Source organism: Lepidochelys kempii, chromosome 4 (genome assembly GCF_965140265.1).
Source record: "Lepidochelys kempii isolate rLepKem1 chromosome 4, rLepKem1.hap2, whole genome shotgun sequence".
Taxonomy (NCBI): Eukaryota; Metazoa; Chordata; order Testudines; family Cheloniidae; genus Lepidochelys; species Lepidochelys kempii.
This window is the reverse complement of record NC_133259.1, coordinates 138,630,131-138,657,830: the sequence shown is the minus strand read 5'-3', so window position 1 is coordinate 138,657,830 and position 27,700 is coordinate 138,630,131. Positions and strand designations below refer to the sequence as shown.

The 27,700-nt window shown below is 50.6% G+C and overlaps 1 protein-coding gene across 4 annotated transcripts in view; it reads left to right on the top strand.

The window, feature by feature from the left end:
* The window catches only part of DYSF (dysferlin), a 304,075-nt gene that overhangs the window by 91,136 nt on the left and 185,239 nt on the right, over nt 1-27,700 (top strand). For all 4 annotated transcript variants that reach the window (XM_073343024.1, XM_073343025.1, XM_073343023.1 and 1 more), the window contains exons 9-20: nt 652-702; nt 816-846; nt 2,281-2,396; nt 6,021-6,147; nt 6,924-7,027; nt 13,261-13,329; nt 13,431-13,474; nt 14,397-14,479; nt 20,435-20,550; nt 21,252-21,365; nt 22,367-22,544; nt 24,827-24,951. In XM_073343024.1, the coding sequence (XP_073199125.1) occupies nt 652-702; nt 816-846; nt 2,281-2,396; nt 6,021-6,147; nt 6,924-7,027; nt 13,261-13,329; nt 13,431-13,474; nt 14,397-14,479; nt 20,435-20,550; nt 21,252-21,365; nt 22,367-22,544; nt 24,827-24,951 (1,158 nt within the window). The remainder of the gene's footprint in view (nt 1-651; nt 703-815; nt 847-2,280; nt 2,397-6,020; nt 6,148-6,923; nt 7,028-13,260; nt 13,330-13,430; nt 13,475-14,396; nt 14,480-20,434; nt 20,551-21,251; nt 21,366-22,366; nt 22,545-24,826; nt 24,952-27,700) is intronic.

Sequence of the window (27,700 nt, the reverse complement as noted above, 5' to 3'; positions counted from 1 at the left end):
TGACCTGTCCCTGACTTTTACTAAAAATAACCGTGACAAAATCTTAGCCTTAGTCACAGCGAACACTTTTATAGTTACCGAGCAAATACTTCAATATTACCTTAGAAAACAGGATGCAGGTGTTAATAGTGAGTTTAATGCAGGCAGCGATTTACCAGCATTTCATAAAGTCCAAACGCTAAACACGTCTCTGGAAATCTAATACCTGTTTAACAACACTATCACACAGGTGAGTTAGACTGGTTCCCAGCCATGCATTTGTCAGTTTTCAGAGAGACCTAGGGACCTCGGCGTAACCTGGTACCTGGTCTGCCAACATCACACTGACCCGAAACACCCTGAACTCAACAGTACTCTCTCCTTCACTTCAAGGGGCTTCGTGTCAGGCCCCTAGTGAGGTTAAACACAAACTGCTAGAGTGTGTCAAAGAAGTGGGGGGAATGATTATGATATTTTTGCAAAATGTATTTCCCTGATTTCTTGTTAAACTTGAAATGAGAAAAGAATTGCGATGAAATCTGACAAGTTTTGACCTGCTTTCCAAACCACCAAGCTGAGTGCGCTGAGAATGCTAATGATTTAACATGGATGGTTGAGAGTTTTTTCCTTACATGCTAGATTTACATTTTTGCATCTTTCCCCCCCCTCCAGGTTGTTGATTCCCGGTCTCTCCGGACAGACTCTGTGATTGGGGAATTTCGGGTAACGATTTGTGATTTCATCTCTCTCTCTCTACATATTTTTAATCATTTTGGCCTCTTTTCTGTGCAGCCTGTGGCTAAACATTTGATTTTGTTTTTCATTTTATTTTATAGCTGGATGTCGGGACAGTTTATGCAGAACCAAGTGAGTTAAACAATTACAGTTAGAGATTTTTGGAACCATTAGAGATTTTAAATTAGAAATCAAATTTGTACAATTTAGGGACATTTCTTCGCTACAACTTTCTATGGGCCAAATGCAGAGGTCTACATGTGCGCACAGATGTATTTACACATGTATATTTAAATGTAAGCACACAAACGCACACAGTTTTATATACACATCACAGGGTGACGCTGTCCCTTTAAGAGGGAAGAGACCCATGCACCTGTGACTTGTCCGCTGACCCCAGTTGGGTTTGAAAGAGGGCACCTGGGCCCTAGATGTAGCAGACGCTGTGAATCAGGGCTGCCTGACACAGTCAGGAAAAGGGGGAGTTGAGAGATGCCAGAGACCAAGAGACTGTGCAAGGTCCCTAAAGGAAGCTGTAGGTGGTTCCTGGGGGAAGGCTGAAGGCAGGAGAAGAACAAGTCAAGTGGGGTTTGCCTGTTGACCTCCCAGAGCTGGAGATTCAGGGCTGGAGAGGCCTGAAGGCAGGAGGGCCAGTAGAGAGCATTGCCTGCTGACTGCTGAAGCTGAGGGTCAGAGAGAGCTGAAGATAGAGGAGCCGTGGGGCTTACCCCACTGACGTCTCCACACTGGAGAGCTGGACCCAGGGGAGCAGTGAGAGGGCCATGGGGAGTGAGGGATACTCTGCTGGTGAGGATGGTCTCCTAGCAGAGAGGCTGCGGGGGGTGGGGGTTCCTGCTGCAAAGAGTGGGGCTGTACTACAGCCAGAAGCTGTCCCTGCAGAGAGAGAAAGGAAGACTGACAGAGTGCCTAGATATGGCGAAAGCCGCTAGAATGACTTACATTGCAGCTTGCTTTATCTGTGTAGGAAATGCAATGAGAAGCCAGCCTTTTTTACATCTATTTAACCCTTTCCATTGCTGTCCATTTGAAACCGGAAGGGGTGAGAAACAAACAAAACCTCCAACCCAACTTTTTCCAGATGCAAAAGTTCAGATGTGTTGGAGGAAGGTTCAAGTCTTGTTCTTAGTTTAGGTGAACTCAGTGACCTCAACTCGTGCAATTTTATCACACGTCTCGTGCTGTTTGGTGGTTTTCTTAAAGCCCCAGCTACTGGAGTCATGTGATTATGTGAGCATCTCACCTTTCACTACAAAAATAAGTAAGTTTCTTGCCCTTACAGTTGCGAAGAAAAGCTTGATGACACAAACCCTATAGGCTCAAAAACCAGCAGGCAAATAAAAAGAACTCAACATTTATTATTTTTAAAACTCTCATGACCTTAGAGCCAATTTCATGATATTTTTAGAGCTGGCTCATGATTATTAAATGCTTCGGGTTGACAATACTGTGAAATGCTTTCCCACATCCCTTATTCTGATGCTACAAAATCTTTCCATCCTGTGAGGCAGACGGTAATAAGCCAGAAACCTGGTTTCTCTCTTTTAGAGCATGCCTTGCTCAGGAAGTGGCTGCTTCTTTCTGACTCTGAAGACTTTTCTGCTGGGGCCAAAGGTTACGTGAAAGTCAGCCTGTTTGTGCTGGGACCTGGCGATGAAGCTCCTGTAAGTACCATTTTCCTGTCACTGGAGAAAGAGAGCTACTTGAGGGCCCGCTCTCTTGTCTTGCTGCCTGAAGAAGACATGAAGGGTTGGCTTGAATGAGATTGTGCTAGACCAATGATGGGAAGCAATCTGAGGGGATGTGCTGACAATGATTGTGTCATAGGAACTCCAACAGATCATTGGTCCACTTAAAGCAATCACCTGCCTGTGGCAATGACCTATAAATGACGCTTCAGAGGAAGGCGAACGCTCTCCTTAATGGTGCCCTACAAAGGAAAATGATGGTTTTGAGCCTGTTATTGCTTCTTCAGGATGTATAATACTCAAGGAGCTGACTGAGGACATATCTGAGCCATGACTGACTATCTTTGAAAAGTCATGGAAAAGGGAGAGATGACTGGAAAAGGGCAAACATAGTGCCAATCTATAAAAAGGGGAATAAAGACAACCTGGGGAATTACAGACCAGTCAGCTTAACTTTGTACCCGGAAAGATAATGGAGCAAATAATTAAGTAATCAGTTTGCAGACACTTAGAAGATAATAAGGTGATAAGTAACAGTCAGCATGGATTTGCCTAGAACAAATTATGTCAGACCAACCTAACAGCGTTCTTTGACAGGGTAACAAGCCTTGTGGATGGGGGGAAAGTGGTAAATGTGGTATATCTTGACTTTAGTATGGCTTTTGATAGTGTCCTGCATGACCTTATTATAAACAAACTAGGGAAATACAACCTAGATGGAGCTGCTATAAGGAGGGTGCATAACTGGTTGGAAAACTATTCCCAGAGAGTAATCATCAGTGGTTCACAATTAAGCTGGAAGGGCATATGGAGTGGGGTCCCGCAGGGATCAGTTCTGGGTCCAGTTCTGTTCAATATCTTCATCAATGATTTAGATAATGACATAGAGAGTACGCTTAAAAAGTCTGCAGATGATACCAAGCTGGGAAAGGTTGCAAGTGCTTTGGAGGATAGGCTTAAAATTCAAAATGATCTGGACAAACTGAAGAAATGGTCTGAAGTAAATAGGATGAAATTCAATAAGGACAATTGCAAAGTATTCCACTTAGGAAGGAACAATCAGTTGCACACATACACAATGAGAAATGACTGCCTGGGAAGGAAAGGAGTCTGGGGGTCATAATGGATCACAAGCTAAATATGAGTCAATAGTGTAACACATCATTCTGGATGAAGGAATGTTGTAAGCAAGACACGAGAAGTAATTCTTCCGCTCTACCCCATGCTGATTAAGTCTCAACTGGAGTACTGTGTCCAGTTCTGGGCACCAAACATCAGGAAGGATGTGGACAAATTGGAGAAAGTTCAGAGAAGAGCAACAAAAATGATTAAATGTTTAGAAAACTTGACCTATGTGGGAAGATTGAAAAAATTGGATTTGTGTAGTGTGGAGGAGAAGACTGAAGAGGGACATGATAACAGTGTTCAAGTACTTAAAAGGTTGTTATAAAGAGGAGGGAGAAAAATTGTTCTCGTTAACCTCTGAGGATAGGACAAGAGGCAATGAGCTTAAATTGCAGCAAGGGCGGTTTAGGTTGGGCATTAGGAAAAACTTCCTAATATCATGGTAGTTAAGCACTGTAATAAATTGCCTATGGAGATTGTGGAATCTCCATAGTTGGAGATTTTTAAGAACAGGTTAGACAAACACCTTCTCAGGGATAGTCTAGATAATACTCAGTCCTGCCATGAGTGCAGGGGACTGGACTGGAAGACCTCTTGAGGTCCCTTCCAGTCCTACGATTTTATGATTCTGTAAAGAGAGCCTGAAAGTGTTTCTTTCTGCTTGTTTTGTACCTTAGATGTATTAGGAATTTCAAGTTAAGACATCCCTACTTTTTTTGGAAAACTTCTTGGGTGACTCAAATGTAGCTTGGGAAATTTCTCAGTCCTTAGTGAAGGTAGGGGCTGAGGTGGTGGTCATGGTGGTGGTAATACACACAGAAAGCTTTTCTCCTTAGTGGTTGAGCTAATAGGATTAACAAAGCAAGCAACCAAACCCCAAGAGTTATAAACAGTGTGAATGAAAATGCCACTCCCTCCCATTTAACAGAGATTCACTTCCTTCGCTTTTCTGATGCCATAAATTCACTAGTTTAACAATGATGGTAATGAACGATTGCAACAATTTACCAAGAGTCATGGTGGCTTTTCCATCGCTTGCACTTTTAAAATCAAGATTGGACATTTCTCTGTAATTCAAGCAGAAATTATTTTGGGGGAAGTCCTATGACCTGTGTTGCACAGGATGTCAGACTAGATGATCACAGTGGTCCCTCCTGTCCTTGGAATCTACGAAGCTAGTTCTTTAACTGTCTTAGAGTCTTCCAGGGTAGAGATGACCTGAATCTCAAATCAGGGGAAAAATATTCAGGTCACCTTTATATATCATGAAGGAACAAAATCCCATTTTACCCCTTGCAGGTCACCTATAATAGTCCTGTCCAGTGCTGTTACATGCCAGCAAGGAAGAGTTCTACCTGACCTTGCAGGTGATCAGCTTACAGAGCGTATGAAAGGGGGGTGGGGTCCTAAAACGCTTAGAATTAGCCTGCTTCTACTTGTTAGCAAGTGAACCAAACTTCCCATTATTCTTTGTATATGCAACCCCATGATCCTTTGTGCATGAACCAAAGCATTTCGTATCTACCATACTAATTTTTGAGGCTAAGATTCTAGGGACGATGTACTTCGGCTGAATTTAGTGTATGACCAAATGGTGGAATGTGTGTAATATTAGTACCTGAAGCCTCTTGACCCACGGAGAATGTGTCCAGATGTCCAGGAAGGGACCATTTGTAATTGATGAGGGATACTTGTTATTGCAAATATCTTCGGTGATCGATGAGATAATTTGAGCCAGCGAGAGATGCTTTTAGCTTATTAGGAATTACTTATTGCTACAGGTGTTTTCTATAATAATGACTTAATCACAGATTTCTCTGGCATATTGAATAGATAAGCTGAGATACCATGAAAGGGATTCTACATGTATATCAGTTAGGAATTTTCTTTGAGAAAGGAAGTGTCTTTGTCCAAAGCAAAATATAAAAGGGGGACAGTTTCTGGGAATGAATCAAGCTGCAGTCACTTTTCCATTCTTCAGATCAGTTTGGTAACATGACCTTCCTTTCTGTATTCTGTATTGCGCTGTATTAATCTTTGATTACAATCTATGATTGATAAATACAGATTGAACCTGATTATTTGACCTCTTACTACCAGCAGAACCAAACTCAAAATGCAACACAGGGAAGTCAGAGGTAAAATGCTCATGGACCTCATGAGAGTGGAGTTAGGCCAACGCTGAACCCTTTAAAGGTCCCACCCTCTAGCTCAGATCCTGCACTCTCTATGTGTCTGTGGCTTTACAGCAGAGATGGGCCTGATCCCTGGAGTTTGGCTCTGAATCCAAACTTTCATGACTGGTTTGGGTCTGAGGGTCCCAGGTGGGGCCCGTTGCTGGTTTATGGTAAAGGAGGTCTCACCATGGGGGTGGGATGCATTAGTTTCTGCTTAGTGGACTCTGTTTCTCTGCTTTGCGGAAAGGTTCAGCCCTGTTTCTCTCCTTTTGTAACAGCTTGTTTATTTGTCTCACAGCTGGAGAAGAAAGAAGTGGTTGAAGAGAAGGAAGATATTGAGGGGAATCTTCTGCGCCCAACTGGGGTCACGCTGAGAGGGGCTCACTTCTGCCTGAAAATTTACAGAGCTGAAGACTTGCCCCAGAGTATGTGTTTCTGCTGTGGGGTCTAATTGCAACTGATCCATGCTCATCACCTTGGAAATGGCACAGCAGCAGTAACATGTTACAGCCCAAGGGTGAAGGGAAATAGTCCACCTGTGTTCTGTATTTCCATTCCGTGCATCTCACTCTGACACTGGACTCTTTAACGCCTTAGACCAGCTCTCCCGTGCATGTGAATCATCAGAGCGCCACGGTAGACAATAGGCCAAACCCCCAGCTGGTGTAGATTGGTGCAGCGCCACTTGAGTCAGTGGAGTTATGCTGATTTACACCAGCTGAGGAGCTGTCCTTTGAGATTCTACTTGGTGTCACTCAGAGGCATGCGCCCTGCAGGGCAGATATACTTTGACGGCTTCAGGGCTGTAAAAGTAATTAGTACAGGGCCAGGATTGTTACCGGGACAAGGCTTGGGGGCTGGTTAAAGAGGCTTCCACCTCTTATTCCACCGGGGACTGGAGCTCATTGCCTTTCAATGGATGTAAAATCCCATAGTGGTCTCAGTGCCACAGTGGTCACATCTGTCACTACCTCATAACTGGTACTATCTGAAGGGCTGATCGGTAAAGACTGGGCCACAGAGATGGAAAAGTTCAGAGTCAGATTCTAAGCAGAGAGTTCAGACTCCTCCATGTGCTCTGAAGCCGAGGGCCTACCAGCCCGGGGCCATTCTGGGCTGGCCACTGGCATCACAGTCAGCTGACGCCTTATGCGCTCCAGCCTTATGAGCGCTGATTGTTGAGGGTTCTCTTCTGTTCCAGTGGATGATGCCATCATGGACAATGTCAAGCAGATCTTCGGCTTTGAGAGCAACAAGAAGAACCTGGTTGATCCATTTGTGGAAGTCAGCTTTGCTGGCAGAACGGTGAGTGGTGGAAACTGATGGGCCATCCTCTGGCTGAGCAGGAAATCTGCCTCTGTTTCCTGGACTCCTCTTCCCTTAGCAATCCCATCAATGGGCCACCAGCCTCGTTCCATGGGACAGTGTTTGGTTGTGAGCCAGCTGTCACCTAGGGGTCAATTGGAGCATGGAAATGTGGGAGATGGGTGGCACCGTTTTCTAGAAGATGAAAGTAAAGGAGGTCAGGAGACGGGGGAATAGGTGGTCTAGGGCATCTCTGGTGCCTTTGTTTGTTGCTTTGGAGAAAAACAAAGAGGAATGAGGCCTGGGCAGAGTTTTATTGCAGGGTGATGCCTGCAGCAGTTTGACCTGTTGGACTGACACAGCTCCCCGGTGGGCATGCAGTGGCATCGCTCACATCTGTATCTTACTCCCAAAAGCTAGAGATGGGGAAGATCTGTCGGTCTGATTGCTCATACTCTGCTCATTTCCGTAGTGCCGGAATATCTACGGGGTTAGGTCAACTCCTCCATCCAGCCTGGTCAGTGCTGCCCAGACCCCTAGAACACCTTTGTCCAGTCTGGTGTCATGTTCTAACCATCCTCACTCTTAGGAAATGGTTCCTGATGCCCAGTCCAAGTTTCCCTTTGCGCAGTTTCATCTCATCAGCCTTAGTTATGCCCCCTTTGATCTGTCTTTTCTGCCCTTGTGCTGAAATACCACGAAGAAGGGTGCACTAAGAATATCGAGATAGATGGACAGATTTTCCTACTTCGTACTTGTGCCTATAGCCACTACCCCTTTGTCAGTGTCACAAAATTAAAATGGCAAAACATTTTTTTAATTAAAATCTCTGATCCCTGTCAATGCAAAAATAAATAAAAACCCATAACTAAGGAGCCAGTCTTGGCTGCCTTTGCTCACAGGACTATTTGCAGGGTAGGACACAGACAGGATGGCAAAGCTAGGTTCTGAGTAGCAACAGATTAGCCATGGGATGCATCTCTCTGGAGAAAGCATGGATGGTGTCTTCTGTTCTTTGCTGCATATGAGTAATTTCTGCTCCACGCTCTTAGTGGTGCTGTTGTATTAAAAATGACAATGCAAATATTTAGATCCTTGTGTGTTTGCGGGGAGGGGTGGGGAAATAACCAAGAAATAATTTCCTAGCTCGGGGCTCGGCTACAGTTTTGGAACAGGCTTAAATTGAAGGATGATCATTGTTTCATTGTCTCTTAAATGTTCTCAGTTCCCAAGCTGTGATCCATGAATCATTGCTGGTCCACGAGGATCTGTCTGGTCCCATGGATCTGACACCTCCTCCCTTAATTTCCATCTGATAAATTCCATTATGATACATTAAACATTTTCCTAACCTTCCTCTTCCAGGTTGACAATGGGCTGTAGTTGTGATGGGGATGTTATGGGATCGTAAATGGGAATGGGGCTGGGTGTTCAGAAAGGGGAGGTGGGAAGGGCCCACAAAACAATCTCTCTGTTAAAATGTGGCATAGTCCATTCTGAATAGTTTCTCGTATAGCCCTCCTCACCATAGTATCTGCGTGCTTCCATTGGTGCAATAAGTTAGTGCAGACGTTGGTCCCTAACATCTGTCCTGTGTGGTTTGTACTTCCTCTTATCCTGGCCCCAGGGTGAATTGTGGGGGCAGTGGAAGGTTTTGTTGTGGCAGGGTTCTGCATTTTAAATGTTCACGCTGCTCTGTGTTTGCATCAGAGGAGGCAGGATGGCAGAGGGCGCTTGGACAGGAAAGCGGGGAAGTTTGGGATGGTTCTTAGTTCTTGGGGGAGTTCATTCCATAGTCTCAGGTTGCACCCAAGAAAGTTGTTTCCTGCCCACACGAGCTTTGTCCTTGTGGTGGAGAGTTGCTGACCATAGTCCTCATCTTGGAGCAATAGGCTTTTTTAGCTATCCTGGGCCCAAGCAATTGAGCACCTTGAAGATAAGGACCAAGACCTTGAACTGGATTCAGGTGGCTTTAATCTGGCCCGTGCCAAAGTTCCCTCTAAACTGTGCATGCTCAGATCTGCCCCCTGCTGGCAAGTACCACACACACACTGACCAGTGACTGCAATGCAGGGGAGCTCCTTCTTCAGGAGACATCTGCTTCTTGGATGGGCAGAAAGAGGCACTCGGGACATCCCTCTTTCTGCAGCTACGTAAGAACATAAGAATGGCCATACTGGGTCAGACCAATGGTTCATCAAGCCCAGTATCCTGTCTTCCAGCAGTGGCCAGATTCTTCAGAATGAATGAACAGAACAGGGCAATATTGAGTGATCCATCTCCAGTCGTCCACTCCCAGATTCTGGCAGTTGGAGGTTTAGGGACACCCAGAGCATGGGGATGTATCCCTGATTATCCTGGCTAATAGCCATTGATGGACCTAGCCTTCATGAACGTATCTAGTTCTGTTTTGAACCCTGTTATATTTTTGGCCTTCACAGCATCCCCTGGCAATGAGTTCCACAGGTTGACTGTGCGTTGTGTGAAGAAGTACTTCCTTATGTTTGTTTTAAACCTGCTGCCTATTCATTTCATCAGATAACCACTTGTTCTTGTGTTATGAGAAGGAGTAAATAACACTTCCTTATTTACAAAAAGAAAAGGAGTACTTGTGGCACCTTAGAGACTAACCCATTTATTTGAGCATAAGCTTTCGTGAGCTACAGCTCACTTCATCGGATGCATACTGTGGAAAATACAGAAGATGTATTTATACACACAAACCATGAAAAAATGGGTGTTTATCACTACAAAAGGTTTTCTCTCCCCCCACTCTACTCCTCCTGCTGGTAATAGCTTATCTAAAGTGATCACTCTCCTTACAATGTGTATGATAATCAAGGTGGACCTAAGGAGGGTGATCACTTTAGATAAGCTATTACCAGCAGGAGAGTAGGGTGGGGGGACAGAAAACCTTTTGTAGTGATAAACACCCATTTTTTCATGGTTTGTGTGTATAAAAACATCTTCTGTATTTTCCACAGTATGCATCTGATGAAGAGAGCTGTAGCTCACGAAAGCTTATGCTCAAATAAATGGGTTAGTCTCTAAGGTGCCACAAGTCCTCCTTTTCTTTTTGTGAATACAGACTAACACGGCTGTTACTCTGAAACTTCCTTATTTACTTTCTCCACACCAGTCATGATTTTATAGACCTCGATCATATCCCCCCCTCTCCCTCCCCAGTCGTCTTTTTTCTAAGTTGATCAGTCCCAGTCTTTTGAATCTCTCCTCATATGGAAGCTGTTCCATACCCCTCATCGTTTTTGTTGCCCTTCTTTGAATCTTTTCCAATTCTAATGTATCTTTTTTTGAGATGGGGCAACTAGAATCACACACAGTATTCAAGGTGTGGGCGTACCATGAATGTATATAGTGGCATTATGTTATTTTTTATTTTATTATCTATCCCTTTCCTAATGGTTCCTAACATTGTTCGCCTTTTTGACTGCCACAGCTCAGTGAGCAGATGTTTCCAGAGAACTCTCCACAATGACTCCAAGGTCTCTTTCTGGAGTGGTAACAGCTAATTTAGACCCCATCATTTTGTATATGTAGTTTGGATTAAGTTTTCCAATGTGCATTACTTTGCATTTATCAACATTGAATTTCATCTGCCACTTTTTAGCCCAGTCACCTAGTTTAGTGAAATCCCTTTGTAACTCTTTGTAGTCCCTAACTATCTTGAATAATTTTGTATTGTCTGCACATTTTGCCACCTCACTGTTTACCCCCTTTTCCAGATCATTTATGAATATTTTGAACAGCACAGGTCCCAGCACAGATCCTTAGGGGTCCCCACTATTTACCTCTTGCCCTTGTGAAAACTGACCATTTATCCTACCCTTTGTTTCCTGTCTTTTAACCTGTTACTGATCTATGCGGGGACCTTCCCTCTTATCCCGTGACTGCTTACTTTGGTTAACAACCTTTGATGCGGGACCTTGTCAAGGCTTTCTGAAAGTCCAAGTACACTATATCTACTGGATCACCCTTGTTCACGTGCTTGTTGACTCCCTCAAAGAATTCTAATAGATTGGTGAGGCATGATTTCCCATCACAAAAGCCTTGTTGGCTCTTCCCCAACACATCATATTCATCTATAGATTCTATTTGTCTGATAATTCTCTTCTTTACTAGTTTCAACAGTTTGTCTGATACTGACATTAGGCTTATTGGCCTATAATTGCCAGGATTGCCTTTTCTGAAAAATTGGCATTATATTAGCTACCCTCTAGTCATCTGCTATAGTGGCCGATTTAAGTGATCGGTTATATACCACATTTAGTAGTTTTGCAGTTTCATGTCTAAGTTCCTTCAGAGCTCTTGGGTGATACCATCTGGTGACTTATTACTGTTTAGTTGATCAATTTGTTAAAAAATCTCAGCTATTGATGCCTCAATGTGGGACAGTCCCTCAGATTTGTCACCTAAAAAAGAATGGCTTGAATGTGGGATCTCCCCTATATCCTCTGCAGTGAAAACCCAGGCAAAGAATTCATTTAGCTTCTCCACAACAGCCTTGTCTTCCTTGAGTATTTCTTTAGCACCTCGATCATCCAGTGGCCCGCTGACTGTTTGGCAGGCTTCCTGTTTCTGATATACTTAATTTTTTTGTTGCTTTTTTGGTGTGTCCTTACCTAATTGCTCTTCAGATTCTTTCTTGACCTGCTTATTGTACTTTTACATTTGACTTGCCAGAGTTTATGGTCTTTTCTATTTTCTTCACTAGGATTTGACTTCTGATTTTTAAAGGATGCCCTTTTGTCTCTAACCACCTCTGCTATTTAGCCATGGTGGTGTTTTTTGGTCCCCTTACTTTTTTATTTTTTTTTATTTGGTGCATGCATTCAATTTGACTTCTTCTATGGTGTTTTAAATAGTCTTCATGCAGTTTGGAGGCATTTCACACATGACGATTCATTTTAATTTCCATTTAATTAGCTTCCTCATTTTTCTGTAGTTCCCTCTTTTGAAGGTAAATGCTACTGTGGTGGGTTTCTTTGGCACTTTCCCCCTTACAAGGATGTTAAATTACATTACATTATAGTTGCTATTATTGAGTGGTTCAGCTATATTCACCTCTTGGACCAGATCCTGTGCTCCACTTAGAACTTAATCAAGAATTGCCTTTTCTCTGGTGGGTTCCAGGACTAACTACTCCAAGAAGCAGGCATTCAAGGTGTTTAGAAATTTTATCTCTGCATTCTGTCCTGAAGTGACATGTTCCCAGTCAATATGAGGATAGCTGAAATCCCCCATTATTATTGCATTTTCTGTGTTTGTAGTCTCTCTAATCTCCCTGAACGTTTCACAACCACTGTCACCGTCTTGGTCAGGTAGTCGGTAGGATATCCCTACTACTACACTTTCCTTGTTCATGCATGGGATTTCTATCCATAGAGATTCTATGGTGCAGTTTGTTTCATTCAAGATATTTACTGTATTTGACTCTATGCTTTCTTTCACATATAGTGCCAGTCCCCCACCAGTGTGACCTACTCTGTTATTTCTGTATATTTTGTACCCGGGTGTTACCGTATGTCCCACTGCTCCCCCTCCTCCCGTAGCCATGGCTTGCTCCTCCCGGGCATTGGAAGGAGCTCCAAGCCTTCCTTTCCCCCACACAGTAGGTGTTTCTCCTGGCATCACATAGGACCCTGAAGAACATTTGGCTTGAGAGAGACAGTCTGAGGACCCTGACACAGGAGTGACAGAAGTGCCCTAAAAGCATGTGCGTGTGTGTAACTGATGCCTGATCTGTGGCCCCGCCCCCGTGCCGCCTCTTCTCACCGAGGCCACGCCCTTGCCCCGCCTCTTCTTCCGAGGCCCTGCCCCCACATTGCCTCTTTCCCTGAGGCCCCTCCCCCTGTTGCTCTCCCTTACAGCCAGTAAAAAAGTGGGAGGGCATAGCCCTCCCTTTTTTAAAAGCGGTGGAGCTATGGCCCTCTGGTTCCCCATGCTCTGGTGCCCCTGCCCTGACACCACCCACAAAGCCAGACAGCAGCGGGAAGGCGTGGTTTTTGGACACCCTAGCCCGTCATGGCTCAGGATTTACTCCCTCAGGTGCATGTTGTTGCACCCTGGAAGGTTTCCTAAGAATTGGAAGCCACGAAAAACCCACCTGGGGCAGGGAAACGTAACGGAAACAACCAAATGCGTCTGTGGCTCATAAAGAAGGGTGAGCCAATGCTGTTCTGACGCTGCCTTTTATTGTTGCCTTCTCTCGCCAGATCAGCTCTAAGATCCTGGAGAAGAACGCCAACCCACAGTGGAACCAGCGCATCACCGTGCCGGCCATGGTGAGCAACGGCAGATCTCTGCCCCGTGGGTCGCTTCGCTCCGAGCACTGTTCCCTCAGCCGTTTGCACTGACCATTCCCCTTTTGTGCCTGTTTTCCTAGTTTCCTTCCATGTGTGAGAAAATGAGGATCCGGGTCATGGACTGGTGAGTTTGAAATGGAGATAGAAGGAGACAATGTCCAAGAGGAGATGAGCCGTGTCTACACAGTGGGGAGGTTGTTCTAAGGACCAATTTAGGCACCCCCAGTCTCAATGGTCTTGTACTAGTGCAACCCAGATCTGAAACGCAGCGAGCATCCCAAGCCAGATGCATTCTCAGAACCAACGCCTCCACTGCGCAAGGGCCAAGCGAGGTCTCCCAGGCACGTTAAGGCCGGGGTGGGTCAGGTGATAACTGGCTGTAAGGAGCACTCCCCAGGGCAGTAACTTCCTTTACCTGCAACCAAGTGGCTCTAAAACATATAGGAAATTATTTCTCACCCTTGTAAACATCCAAGAACATACAGGTTGGTAGTAGCTGTAGGCAATAAGGTGATGGGTGCTAGGCTAATAATCTTACACACAGGAGGGAGCAGGCTAAGGGAATGTCTACACTGCAATTAAACATCCCTGGGTGGCCCATGACAGCTGATGTGGGCTTGTGACGCCTGGGCTGTGGGGCTATCAAATTGCAGGGTGGATGTTCAGGCTTGGACCCTAAGTGGCTAGAGCAGTGGACAGGGAATTGGGATTCCTGGCTTCTATTGTGCAGTCTGCCACTGTCTCCCTTTGTGATAGTGAGCAAGTCACTTCACTTTGCTATGGGCCTCAGGGACAGATCTACAGCTGGTAAAAATCAGCACAGCTTCATTGACTTCCGCTGGGGATCTGGCTCACTGACTCCAATGAAGCAATGTGGATTTACACCAGATGGGGATCTAGTCCAATAATATTGACCTGTCTTAATAGGGATGACTTGGAGAGTTAACGTTTGTAAAGAACATGGAGATCTCCCAAGGAAGGCTCTTTATGGGCAAAGCATGATCAACCAAACGCTTACTACAATTAAACTGAACCCCTTATTTCAGGGACCGTGTCACTCACAACGATGTCATTGGCACGACACACCTGTGCATGTCTCAAATCTCTGCCCCGGGAGGAGAGCTGGAAGGTAAGGAGAGGTCCATCCCTGGAGTTTGCACTGGGCGCTATGGGGAATGCATGCTTGTGGCTCGGAGGCTGGTCTTGGCTTTGGTGAAGGAGAAATACTGACTGGGATCCTCTCTATGAAACCTTGGGGGCTGGTGCCTTCTCCTCCGACGGGCGAGCATGGGGGAATCTCAAGTGACTCTGACTGAAGTTGCGTCGCGACAGAAGTGGGTGACTCTTTAAGGCATGTCGTGAATGTCGTCTGCGCTGAAGCTCTGGGTGGGTTTTGGCTGCAGCCCAGCTCCACCCCAGCAGGGGCACTAGAAATCAGGGGGATGAGCCCTGGGCATGCAGTGGGATGCTGCCTCCTGCCTGTGGACAGGAGGGGAGCATACGCTCTCTTGTGCTCTCGGACGGCTCTGCCGGCTGCTGAGGAGACAGCCAGGAGAGGTGTGGCTGGCTCCTGCACAGTGTGGGGTACAAAGGCGGGGAGGCATCCTGTGCCCTCCCTGTCCCATGGGCACCTGTGGAAGGGGCAGTCATCACTTGGCACTAGGGCATCCAGGGCTAAATCTTGCCTCTATTGATGCCAGTGGCAAAGCTCCGAATGGGGGGCACAATTTGACCCCAAATCCTCGCTGCACGACCCCAGCGTGTCTTCCAGTTATTGGCTATGGCCTGGTCCAGCAAAGCACTTAAGCAGGTGTGTAACTTGAAGCAGGTGGATTATCCCCTTGGCTTCACTGGGCCTGCTCCAGTCCAAAGGGTAAGCACATGATGGATCGGGGCCTATATCCATGGGGTATCTTTGGATTCTCTGGGCCAAACTCTTCCCTTGCTTCTTGACTGGTGCAAGCCCTGCTAACCTCCCGCTGGGCCCGGGGTTGCTTGGGCATTGGGAATGTCCTGGTGACATGCCGGTGGTGGCCCTTTGAACTTCTGCATGTGTGTCCGCTTTGAAGTGCAAGCTCCGTAGGGCAGGGGTGGAGAATTGCTCTGTCTGAGCATGCCCCGGCTGCTCACGAAAGAAGCGTTAGGGAGCATGGAGCTCATTTTGCCTTAGTTTGAACCTTCACATTGTAATCTAGGAGCCAGGAAGAGTCCCCTCCTGCCTGTTCTCAGTGCGTAGTGGGGAAAGACTGTGTGGTTTCAGGGATCTGGGACTCTGCTAAGTCCTGACTCAGTGTCTTCCCTCCAGGGTATGTCTACACTGCATTGTAAACCCGGATCTGCTGGGCCTGGGCTTGTGGATTCTGCGTTTCTAGCTATGTGCTGGAGCATCCACACCGCATTGTAAACCGACATAAGAACGGCCATAGTGGGGTCAGACCATAGGCCCATCTAGCCCAGTATCCTGTCTTCCGATGGTGGCCAAGGCCAGGTGTAAACCTGTGTTTACACTTGCTGGACCCAGGTCTCTCAGGCATGCTAACGCATCCACACTGCACTACTCAGGTCTGTGGCTTGAGCAGTGTCCACATTGCAAAATGACAGGCTTAGATCCGAGTCGCAGTGGGATTTGGGTTGTGACCCTCCCCCCTGCCCCGCCCCCAGCAGAGTCCTAGGACCCAGGTCCCAAAAGGGGACTGGAGATCAAACCTAAATCAGAGGCTGGACTTAGACGAACCCTCAGTGGTTGGCTCACGTAAGAGGTTTGTGAGCCTGTTGTTTGCTGCAGCAGCGAGGCTTGGTCTCCTAGCTCCAGCGGTAGCAGCTCGTGCTTTTAGTGCTGGGGGTTCTTGGGTTCAAGTCCTGAAGATGTCCCGAGTGGGGGCTGGGAGGGGTGTGGCAATCAGCGGCCAGACCTCAATCACACCCTTCGTGTCATGGTATTCGTGTCAGGCGGGAGGAAGTGCAGGGACTCATGGTTCACTTTGTTGTCTTGGGGTTTCTGAATAACCCGGGTCTTTGCAGCTGCTCGGAGCTGTGGTAGGGACTGTGGCCTGTACCTGCCCTAACCCCATCTGTTACTGAATAACTCCTGCAGCTAACTCCCTTTGCTGCTCTGTTCCGACTGTCCTCACCGCCGTGCTCCCGTTGGTTTGGCTGCACTCCAGACAGAACCCTTGTGAGTGGGCGCCAGATGCTGACACAATTGCAGCTTGCACGGTTTGGCGTATCCACGCTGTAGCATTTCTCCCAGGCCAATCACATGTCAATGGTTTTGGCCTTCCCATACTTATTGTATAGCACCGCCGTGTTCCCATTGATGCACTCTGGGAAATTTGGGGCAGCTGCAACCTCCTGTCTCTGCCGCTGGTGCAGAGTGGCAGAGGATTGTGGGTATTTTCTCATGTGGTGCAATGCATTTTGGGATCTTGCTCATGGACCAAGGAGGTAGAGGGACAAGCTAACCCTATTACCCGTGCACAGTTCAATGACCCCCGGCTCAAACACACATACGCAGCAGAACTTCCAGGTGAGAGTCCAGCCGCAGCTCTGCTTACAAGCCGGGTTGAAACATGGTGCCCTCACAGTGCTTAAGAAAAGAATGCCTAGGCCTAAAACACAGGGTGTCAGCCTGGTGACAAACTCGGTCAAGGTCTGTAATGCAGTTGGGGCCTTAGGGGGCAGCTAACCTGTTCTTACAACACAAACTACCCTGCCAGTGCATGCGGAGTATGGAGTTCAGACTGCAATGCCATGCGCCCACTGACACGGGCTTTGTCTATTCATCCTCCCTTTCCTGGGAGGAAACCTAACTTATGGGGCAGCTGCAGAGCCCTAGAGAGAGAGCGAGGGGACGGGTGACAGGAAAGAGGGGTACATCAGAGGTGTTTGGAAGCATTTCCCTTAGGCCAGTCCCAGCCCTCTGCTCTTAGGGGCTGTTGCACTGCAAAGCGCATTGGGAGCTGAGACTGGCAGCTGCGAAGGGTTTTAGTCCCGAGCAATGGCTCTGCGGGGCCATGCAGGTACGTGGATACAGAGGGACCCCCTCACAGTTAACTTCTCTGCCGGCCACAGGAGCAGGTCACGTGGGCATCGTGGGAGGCCGCACAGGGACCTACACTCGCATCTGCCATGTACCCAGGAGATCCCCACTCGACAGCCCATTGCAACCACACTCTTCGAAGGACAAAGCACTGGGATACACCCTTTCCTCCCCACCCCATCCCAGATGCTCCTTGTTCCCTTTCTGTCCGGTCCCCCAGATACAACATGTGCAGTGTCCCATGTGGTAGAGAAATCCTGCGGCTTGGCTGTGATGCATACAGAGGCTGCTGGACACAGACACACCTTGTGGGTCTCTCTGGCCTACAGTCACCACACAGGGTCTCCCCATGTCCTAGCCTGGATTCAGTAGCCATCAAGGGACCCATCCCCCTCTTCCATATCCCCCTAATGACCAACTGTCTGTCTGAGGCCCCATATGTCTTGCCTTGCGCTGGGCCTCACAGAACCAAAGGCCAGCTCTGGGGAGACAGCGTTTATAGAGGAGCAGAACAGAAGCCCCTAGTTGTTCCGGTGTGCTTTGGGATGCCCGTTGCAGCCCCGGGGACCTTTGGGTGAAGGGGTTGGGTGTAGCCATTGTCAGAGACGGGCCTGAGCCACAGCTAGATTGGTGCAATGCGTTGTGGGACACACAGCAGGGAGGTAGATTTGGACCTCCGCTGGGCTCCTGTGAGGCGGCTTGGCCGGCTGATTTGAGTAAGGACGCTAGGCCTGGGCTCTGTAGGAAAGGCTCCCAATCCACTCTCAGGGCCTCATGTGGCATGGTGCAGCATGAGTAGCTTCTCGCCAGAGTGATCTAGGAGACTGTAGCTGTTATAGGTCCTGTCTTGGTCTCTCTCTAGAGTCTGGCACAAAAAGCCCCCTTGCAGCAGCAGCTTGCATGTCCCATAATGCATTGGTCTCATGTCATGCTCCTTCCACCCCTTCTCTGTTGTTCCCACTCTAACCTTCTCTTCATTTCTTTGTGCCTCAGATGAGTTTCCTGTTCTCGCGAAGCCCCTGAAAGCTACAGCCAGTACGTCCCTCTAGCCTATTGATTGCAATCATGGTTTGGTAATTTGGCTGTTTCAGCTGTGTTTAGACACACTGGGAAACTGGACAGAACCAGGATCAGCAAAAGTCTCAGTGTCTGAAATGTGGCTTGTCAAAGGGAGCAAGCCACTGAGATATGGCCCCAGACGTCCTCCAGCCCCCTTGGATCATCAGTGGGGTGGGATGGGCCATGGTCGGAGTCTCCACCGTCCTTTGGCCTCTGGTGGGGTTGGTATGCCAAGCACGAGGCACTGCTCTCTGTTAGTCATCTTTCTGTTGAACGCTGATGGTATTTCGTGGGGTAAGCAGGACCCAGGATGTGTTGCGCTGCTCACTGGGCCAAGACCTGGTGCATTGGGCCTGGCTGGTTTCAAAGTACAAGGGGGACACCAATTTATTCCTGCTCACTTAGCATCTGATGCCAATCTCTCAAGCAATGGTCTGAGGGTCACCTGGTGGATCATTAGGTGTCCTAAGAAAGAGGGCACTGAGCCAGATCGTCATCTGGTGTAAACCGGCACACACTCCATGGCAGTCAGTGGGATAGATTCCCAGTTCACTGTGGTCAGCGGAGTGACGCTGATTGACGCCTGCCGGGAATCTGGCCCACTCCTTTAGAACCCCAAATATCGGACTATAGGAAGAGGAGAGCCTTCATCGTCCCAGAATAAATTCCGTTCTCTAAATTCCAAACACTCCGAAAGAGGGAATGGGGCTAAAATCTGGATCCTGATCTGAATGTTGTGGCTTGGACCCCTTTCTGGTGTGGACATGGCCTAGCACTGCCACGGCTCCCCAGTATAAATCGGAAGTAGCTCCTTTGAATTCAGTGCGATTACTGCAGATTAGCTGGACCAGAGTCCCTGAGACCAGGCTCTCACTGGCAGGGTCTCCTTCTGTTGAATTGTATAGTTGTGTCCACTGCTGTGTGGATAGAGGAAGTGCTGGGTGGTCCGTCTGCCTCCCACTGGAATCGTGGGCGCTTTGTGACTGGCTTTATTGGGAACGGGACTGGTCTTAGCGCAGCACAAAAAGGGCTCTCAGTTCTGCCGGTGTAACGCTGGAGTAGTTGTACAGAGTAAACACCGTACGGAGCTGTCACCTAACCAGGGCCTGATTCTGACCTCACTCACGCTGGTGTCACCCCATTGACGTCGATGGCCCCAGTCCCAGACCACGTCTGTGTTTGGTGCAGCCAGGGAGGCTAGGGAATGCAAAGTTGGCTTTAAATCGCCAGTCAGGAGCGATTAGATCCTTGGTGTAAGTTAGATCTGCCCCAAGGCTGTCTTAAGGGCTGGCTGCCTCTGGCTGTGCTGTGGTATTGACAAACCAGCCATGCCTCCTTTACCTCAGCTACAAGCCCTATAGTGGGTGGCAGTGGAGAGGTTCCAGCCACTCGCGGGTTCCATGAGCCGGTTAAATTGCCAGTGTGTGTGTTGTGCAATGTGGGGGGACTGAAGGGGGACATGATAACAGTTTTCAAGTACATAAAAGGTTGTTAGGAGGAGGAGGAGGGAGAAAAATTGTTCTCCTTAACCTCTGAGGACAGGACAAGAAGCAAGGGGCTTAAATTGCAGCAAGGGAGGTTTAGGTGGACATTAGGAAAAACTTCCGAACTGTCAGGGTGGTGAAGCACGGGAATAAATTGCCCAGGGAGGTGGTGGAATCTCCATCATTGGAGGTTTTTAAGACCAGGTTTGGCAAACCCCTGTCAGGGAGGGTCTAGATAATCCTTAGTCCTGCCTTGAGTGCAGGGGACTGGACTAGATGCCCTCTCGAGGTCCCTTCCAGTCCTATGATTCTGTGATTCTAGGATAATAACAGAGTCTAGTCCACAAGGGATCGTGTTCCTGCCCTTAGCACCCATTGGACCCGTAACTCTGTAGTTAGAGGGATATGCTATAGTTTTCTCAGTGCTCGTTCTCTTTTTATGCATTAATTAGAAGTGCTGTTGTAGTGGTTCAGTAACCAATTGCTCCCTGTGGTCTCCTAGTGGACGACGGGCTGGGATTCCTGCCGACATTTGGACCCTGTTACGTAAACCTTTACGGCAGCCCGAGGGAATTTACCGGGTTTCCAGATCCCTACGAGGAACTCAACATGGGAAAGGTGAAGCTGTGGTGGTTCAGTTTTCCAAAATTCTTCTTTGCAAAGTGAAACACTCTCATTATCCCAAACTTTCATTAATCGGTACTAGGATTGGAGCTGGGTTATATTTTTTGGAAGAATAGTTTGCCAAAAAATGCAGCTTTGGTCGACGTAAAACTATTCACGATCTGGTTGCAAATCGGTTCAGCCACTCACAAAGCAGGCGGTGGCGGAGGAGGAGGAGATGCTGCTGCTGTTGCTGGCCCAGTTTCCCCAAATAGTCTTTAGCTGAGTGCTTAGGACACTTACCCCGGTTGTGGGAAAGCTCCCAAAAGGACGTTTTCGTTTCACAAAAAATTCCCAAAATTTTCAGTCGGTTTGACCCAGATGGAAACTCTTTTGATTTTTTCACAACTGCTACTGAATTGAAAAAGCTGCTCTTCTCCCAGATCTAAACAGGATCCGTTGCACCTACAGGAAATTACCACCCCTCTTGGCAAGTACATTTTGGCATTTGAGCATAAGCTGAGGGGCAAAAAATAACATTGTCTGCTTTACATCTGTAAGGGGCTGCATAAATAGGTTGCCCTATTTACTGAACTGAAAATACTGAACTACGGAACTGAACTAAATCAACGGCAAAGCTCCCATAGACTCCAGTGGGAGCCTATCTGTGATGCGGCCATCTTGGTAACAGCACTTTCTTCTTATCTAACTCTAAGGGAGAGGGCGTGGCCTTTCGGGGCAGGTTGCTGATGGAGCTGGAGACAAAACTGGTGGAACATATTGAGCAGAAGTTGGAGGACATCCCGCCTGACGATATTCTACGGGTAGAGGTATGTGGGCATCCTTGCTGAAGCACTTCCGAGGACCCAAGCATCATGCTGGCTATAAATCACAGGGTTGGTAATTGGCAGAGCTGGGCACTGAACCTGCAGCCTCCTGAACTAAAGCCTGTTGCTGCACAGTTGGAGCCAAAAGGCTCTCCCTGCTAGCCAGCTGCTGTCGCAGACTCATCTCCTTGCTGACTCGGGCATTGAGGGTATGTGGTCGTCTGCTGCCTCTTGGCCACCCCTCATATGGAGAGAGGTCGCCCTCTGGGGCCCTGTGCCTGGGGCCGTCCTGTCTCTTCCAGGGCCCTTTGTGAACTGCCAGTTCAAATGGTCTCCAGAAGGGATCCCACTTAGTCCTCAGGTGCCTACCGGCTCTCTGGGCTCCAGCCCTAGGTCAGTGTCCCGCCCCACAGTACACCAACACAATGAGTGAAATGCAAACTGGTGCAGCCTGCAGCCCGGTTTCTGCCCAGCTCCTTCGGCAGGGTCTCTCCTGGGTCTCCCTGTCAGGAAAGCTTTCTCCTGCTTGCGCTTTTCCCCTGCTGACTCAGGGCCCTGCAGAACCGTCTTGCTCCCTGCAGTCTCTGGAGCTGTCTGCCTCTTCTGGCTGCCTTTTACCCTGGGGTCACCTAATTTCTCTCAGGTGGGGCTAATCATGCAGCCAGGGTGGGCTTAGCCCCATGCTCTCCAGCCGGAGGGCATTCCAGCCATGTGCAGCAGTGGGTTTCACTTACATCAGAAGATCTGTTGGGTGACTCTCCTTGCCCACTTCCTGGGTGAGGGGTGGAGTAGGGTCCAAACCCCTCATCCCTCCCTGTCCCCTCCTGTCTCCCCCTTCGTGTGGGGAGAGAGGGGCAGCTCTCTTGCATGCTGGCCTTCAGCTGCTCCTCCCTGCCCTTTCCACGCCATCCCGGGACCCGGCGCATGCGGGAGTGGGCGAGGGTTTGGCTGGGAGAGGCCCCGGGCCGCGGCTCCTCCCACGGGGCCGGCTCTGTGTGTTGCAGAAGCACCTGCGACGGCGTAAGTACTGCCTCTTCGCCGCCTTCTACGCGGCCAGCATGCTGCAGGACGTCGACGCCGCCGTCCAGTTCGAAGTCAGCATCGGCAACTACGGCAACAAGTTCGACAACACGTGCCTGCCGCTGGCCTCCGCCACGCAGTACAGCGGGGCCGTGTTTGACGGTGAGGCGCGGGCACGGGGAAAGGGGCGTGGCAAGGAGGCCGCTCCTCAAACCGGGTCGAGCCCAAGGGGACCCTGTGACTACAGCCCCCCAGAGGCAATGCCCCCGATACGACGGGCCGAGGAAACCGCCTGAATCCTGGCAGGTTTCCTGGCCTTCCTGCTCCCTGCAAGCCTGTCACAGCACCTCTGCGCTGCTGTACCGTGGGAACCAGGGTGGCCTGGCTCAGGTGAAGGCCAGAGCCCTGCCCCGTCACAGGCCCAGCTCACCCTCTGACGCCGATTGACCTGAGATCATGGAGCTTGCTTATCTCTAATACACACGCCCCGTGTTCCGCTATTTAGAGTTGCCAACTTGCTACTTGCACAAAACCGAACACCCTTTCCACACCCCCTGCCCCGCCCCTCTCAGAGGCCCCGCCTCTGCTCACTCCAGCCCCCCCCCCACTCTTCCCACCCTCACTCACTCGCTCATTTTCACCGGGCTGGCTCAGGGAATTGGGGGTGGGGTGAGGGCTCCGGGTTGGGGGGCGGGCTCTGGTGTAGGTCCAGGATGAGGGATTTAGGGTGCAGGAGGGGGCTCCGGGCTGGGGCTGAGGGGTTCGGAGTGCAGGAGGGGGCTCAGCTGGGGCAGGGGTTTGGGGTGCTGGGGGGGATGAGGGCTCTGGCTGACGGTGCAGACTCTGGGGTGGGGCTGGGGATGAGGGGCTTGGGGTGTAGGAGGGTGCTCTGGGCTGGGACTGAGGGGTTTGGATGGGCAGGAGGGGGATCAGGGCTGGGGCAGGGGGTTGGGACATGGGGGGTGGGTGAGGGTTTCAGCTGTGGGTGTGGGCTCTAGAGTGGGGCTGGGGATGAAGGCTTGGGGTGCAGGAGGGTGCTCCGGGCTGGGATCGAGGGATTTGGAGTGCAGGAGGGGGATCAGGGTAGGGGATTGGGGCATTGGGGTGTGTGTGAAGGCTCTGGCTGGGGGTGTGGACTCTGGAGTGGGGCTGGGATCGAGGGGTTCAGAGGACCAGAGGGGGATCAGGGCTGGGGCAGGGGGTTGGGGCACAGGAGGGGGACAGGGGTGCAGGCTCCGGGTGGTGCTTACCTCAAGCAGCTCCCGGAAGCAGCGGCATGTCCCCGCTTTGGCTCCTAGGTGGAGGCGTGGCCAGGCGGCTCTACACGCTGTCCCATCCGCAGGCACCACCCCCACAGCTCCCATTGGCCATGGTTCCTGGCCAATGGCAGCTGCAGAGCTGGTGCTTGGGACGGGAGCAGCTTGCGGAGGCCTCCTATGCATAGGAGCCAGAGAGAGGGGTGACATGCTGCCGCTTCCAGGAGCCTGCCTTGGCTCCATTGTGTCACCGACTGGACTTTTAATGGTCTGATCAGCACCGCCACCAGGGTCCCTTTTCGACTGGGCATTCCAGTTGAAATCCGGACACCTGGCCACCCTACCACTATTGGATGTTCCTTTTTTGGGATACCTTCAAAAGCCCGCACCCCTGAGTAAAATGTACCTCCCCCTTCCATCTCCTCTAGCTGTGCAGAACTCCTTGGGTGCTCAGGGCCATCCAGGATGCCATGGCCATTTTTGCAGTGTTTAGGGTTGCTGTCCCGGCCACGTTCCATCTTGGGCAATTGCATTCTGCCTGCCTAAAATTTCCAACTAATTTTGTTTTAGTTGGATGTGGTATTCCTCTTCACTCCCCAGCCGAAACTGTTGAGTGGTGTTGCAGGGGACTCAGCTGCCCTCTGGTGCACCCCAGCAGTGGCTGCATTGCTGTGGTGGGTGGAGTGGTTTCGGTGCGTGTAGGGTTCGGGGGTATAAATGGTGTGACAGATGTGTAAGCTGTTACTGTGACTGCAATGAACTGATTGTGTGTGCGTGTACTGCTGCCCTCCTCTGCAGGAAATCAGAACTGTTCAAGTATGAGTCATAGGCCCAATAATGACACATAATGGAGACTCCCCTTTAGATGCCGGGGCCTGCGCTTTTGTAGCAGAACCTTTTTCTGATCTCAGGAGGTCCCAGCTGGCCCCAGCATAGTGGCACCTACATAGCTGTGGGTTTCTTACAACAGTTCGAGTTGCACTCGACATCTTGTTTCATACCAAGGGTGATTGGATTATAATTCATCTCATTGCTTCACACACGGAGGGAACCAAGGCTAAAACCTTTGCCCTTCAGGTCAAAGAGCACAATGCAGCAGGCCTCTGCCCCTTTCTCTGTCCATGGGCCAGTCGGTTGCAGGTGTCATCCCGCACACACAGCCAGATACGAATGTGTTCTGTCCCTCAGGTTGCCAGTATTACTACCTCCCGTGGGGCAACGTGAAGCCCGTGGTGGTGCTCTCGTCCTACTGGGAGGATATCAGCCACAGAACGGACGTGCAGAACCTCCTCCAACGCACTGCAGACAGGCTGGTGAGTGGAGCGTTGCCTTTGCATCTCCGTGGGAGAGCCCAGGGCTGTCAGGTCTGCTGGCGTTTGTGCTGAGCCTTATCATGTACCCCAAGGAGGAATCTGTATTGAGTTAATTAGTGACTCTGGGGGCATGGTATTGCAGGGGGCGGCATCTTTCAGACATAGAAAACCAAGCTCCTCAAACCTTGGGATCACTAAAGCTGCTGGGAAATGAATAGGGGAGTTAATGACAGTGTCTAGGAGGCCAAATAATTATCATAGTTACATGCAGCCTCTCTAAGTCCCCATTTAGCCAATAGCATCCTTCACATCTGGGCTTTAAACAGTTGTGTGGCACTGTTCTTAAAACAGCCTCAGTGTTCCTCCCCATAGGAGGCTGCACTCAGACAGGTGGAGGGGTTGGTAAATGGTGATCTCCAGGAATACAGGGTGTGATGGTGGGTGTGAGGAACTAAGAATGGCAGAAAACATAGGAGGATTGACGGTGATCCACCCAGAAAGTGGCAGAAAAGGCGTCCGACGGACGTGGATTTAATGTCACATCCAAGGGACTCTGACCTGAGCAGGGGGAGAGTGAGTCAGGGAGGGGCTCTCGCTTGTAAACATCTGGCGTCGATAAATAGCCACATACGATGGCAAACAGGAAAGACACACTGAGGGGACACAGGAGGGAACACGTCTAAAAATAGGTGAGGTGACTGTACAGTCTGCAAAGGACTAACCGAAATGGGCTGCTCGGAACCCAGGGAATCTGCTTGACTTGCTCCCAGGCTGGCGTGCTCTCCACTTCGTACTTTCCCGTAATTCGATGGTGCTTGGAAGGGAGCTGCGCTGCCAAAGCAGGAATGTTTGCGCTATTCAAAAATACGATGTTCCGTACATCAACTGCAGCTCGTGCACATGCTGTGCTGAGCGACTGCGAATACCGCGCCCCCCCCCTGCGCTGAGCGACCGCGAATACCGCACCCCCCCCCTGCGCTGAGCGACTGCGAATACCGCACCCCCCCCTGCGCTGAGTGACTGCGAATACCGCCCCCCCACTGCGCTGAGCGACTGCAAATACCGCCCCCTCTAAACTGCGCTGAGCGACTGCGAATACCGCACCCCCCCACGCTAAGCGACTGCAAATACCGCACCCCCCCTGCGCTGAGCGACTTCAAATACCGCACCCCCCCCCTGCGCTGAGCGACTGCGAATACCGCACCCCCCCTCTGCGCTGAGCGACTGCGAATACCGCCCCCTCCACTGCGCTGAGCGACTGCGAATACCGCACCCCCCCCTGCGCTGAGCGACTGCAAATACCGCCCCCTCCACTGCGCTGAGCGACTGCGAATACCGCACCCCCCCGCGCTAAGCGACTGCAAATACCGCACCCCCCCTGCGCTGAGCGACTTCAAATACCGCCCCCCCACTGCGCTGAGCGACTGCAAATACCGCCCCCCCACTGCGCTGAGCGACTGCAAATACCGCCCCCCCCACTGCGCTGAGCGACTGCGAATACCACACCCCCCCCTGCGCTAAGCGACTGCAAATACCGCACCCCCCCCCTGCGCTGAGCGACTGCGAATACCGCACCCCCCCTCTGCGCTGAGCGACTGCGAATACCGCCCCCTCCACTGCGCTGAGCGACTGCGAATACCGCACCCCCCCCTGCGCTGAGCGACTGCGAATACCGCACCCCCCCTGCGCTAAGCGACTGCAAATACCGCACCCCCCCTGCGCTGAGCGACTTCAAATACCGCCCCCCCCCACTGCGCTGAGCGACTGCGAATACCGCACCCCCCCTCTGCGCTGAGCGACTGCGAATACCGCCCCCTCCACTGCGCTGAGCGACTGCGAATACCGCCCCCCCCCCTGCGCTGAGCGACTGCGAATACCGCCCCCCCCCTGCGCTAAGCGACTGCGAATACCGCACCCCCCCTGCGCTGAGCGACTTCAAATACCGCCCCCCCCCACTGCGCTGAGCGACTGCAAATACCGCCCCCCCACTGCGCTGAGCGACTGCGAATACCGCACCCCCCCGCGCTAAGCGACTGCAAATACCGCACCCCCCCTGCGCTGAGCGACTTCAAATACCGCCCCCCCCCACTGCGCTGAGCGACTGCGAATACCGCACCCCCTCTCTGCGCTGAGCGACTGCGAATACCGCACCCCCCCTCTGCGCTGAGCGACTGCGAATACCGCCCCCCCCCCTGCGCTGAGCGACTGCGAATACCGCACCCCCCCCTGCGCTGAGCGACTGCGAATACCGCACCCCCCCTGCGCTAAGCGACTGCAAATACCGCACCCCCCCTGCGCTGAGCGACTTCAAATACCGCCCCCCCCACTGCGCTGAGCAACTGCAAATACCGCCCCCCCCACTGCGCTGAGCGACTGCAAATACCGCACCCCCCCCGCGCTAAGCGACTGCAAATACCGCACCCCCCCTGCGCTGAGCGACTTCAAATACCGCCCCCCCCACTGCGCTGAGCGACTGCGAATACCGCACCCCCCCTCTGCGCTGAGCGACTGCGAATACCGCACCCCCCCTCTGCGCTGAGCGACTGCGAATACCGCCCCCTCCACTGCGCTGAGCGACTGCGAATACCGCACCCCCCCCTGCGCTGAGCGACTGCAAATACCGCCCCCTCCACTGCGCTGAGCGACTGCAAATACCGCCCCCCCTAAACTGCGCTGAGCGACTGCGAATACCGCACCCCCCCTCTGCGCTGAGCGACTGCGAATACCGCACCCACCCCTGCGCTAAGCG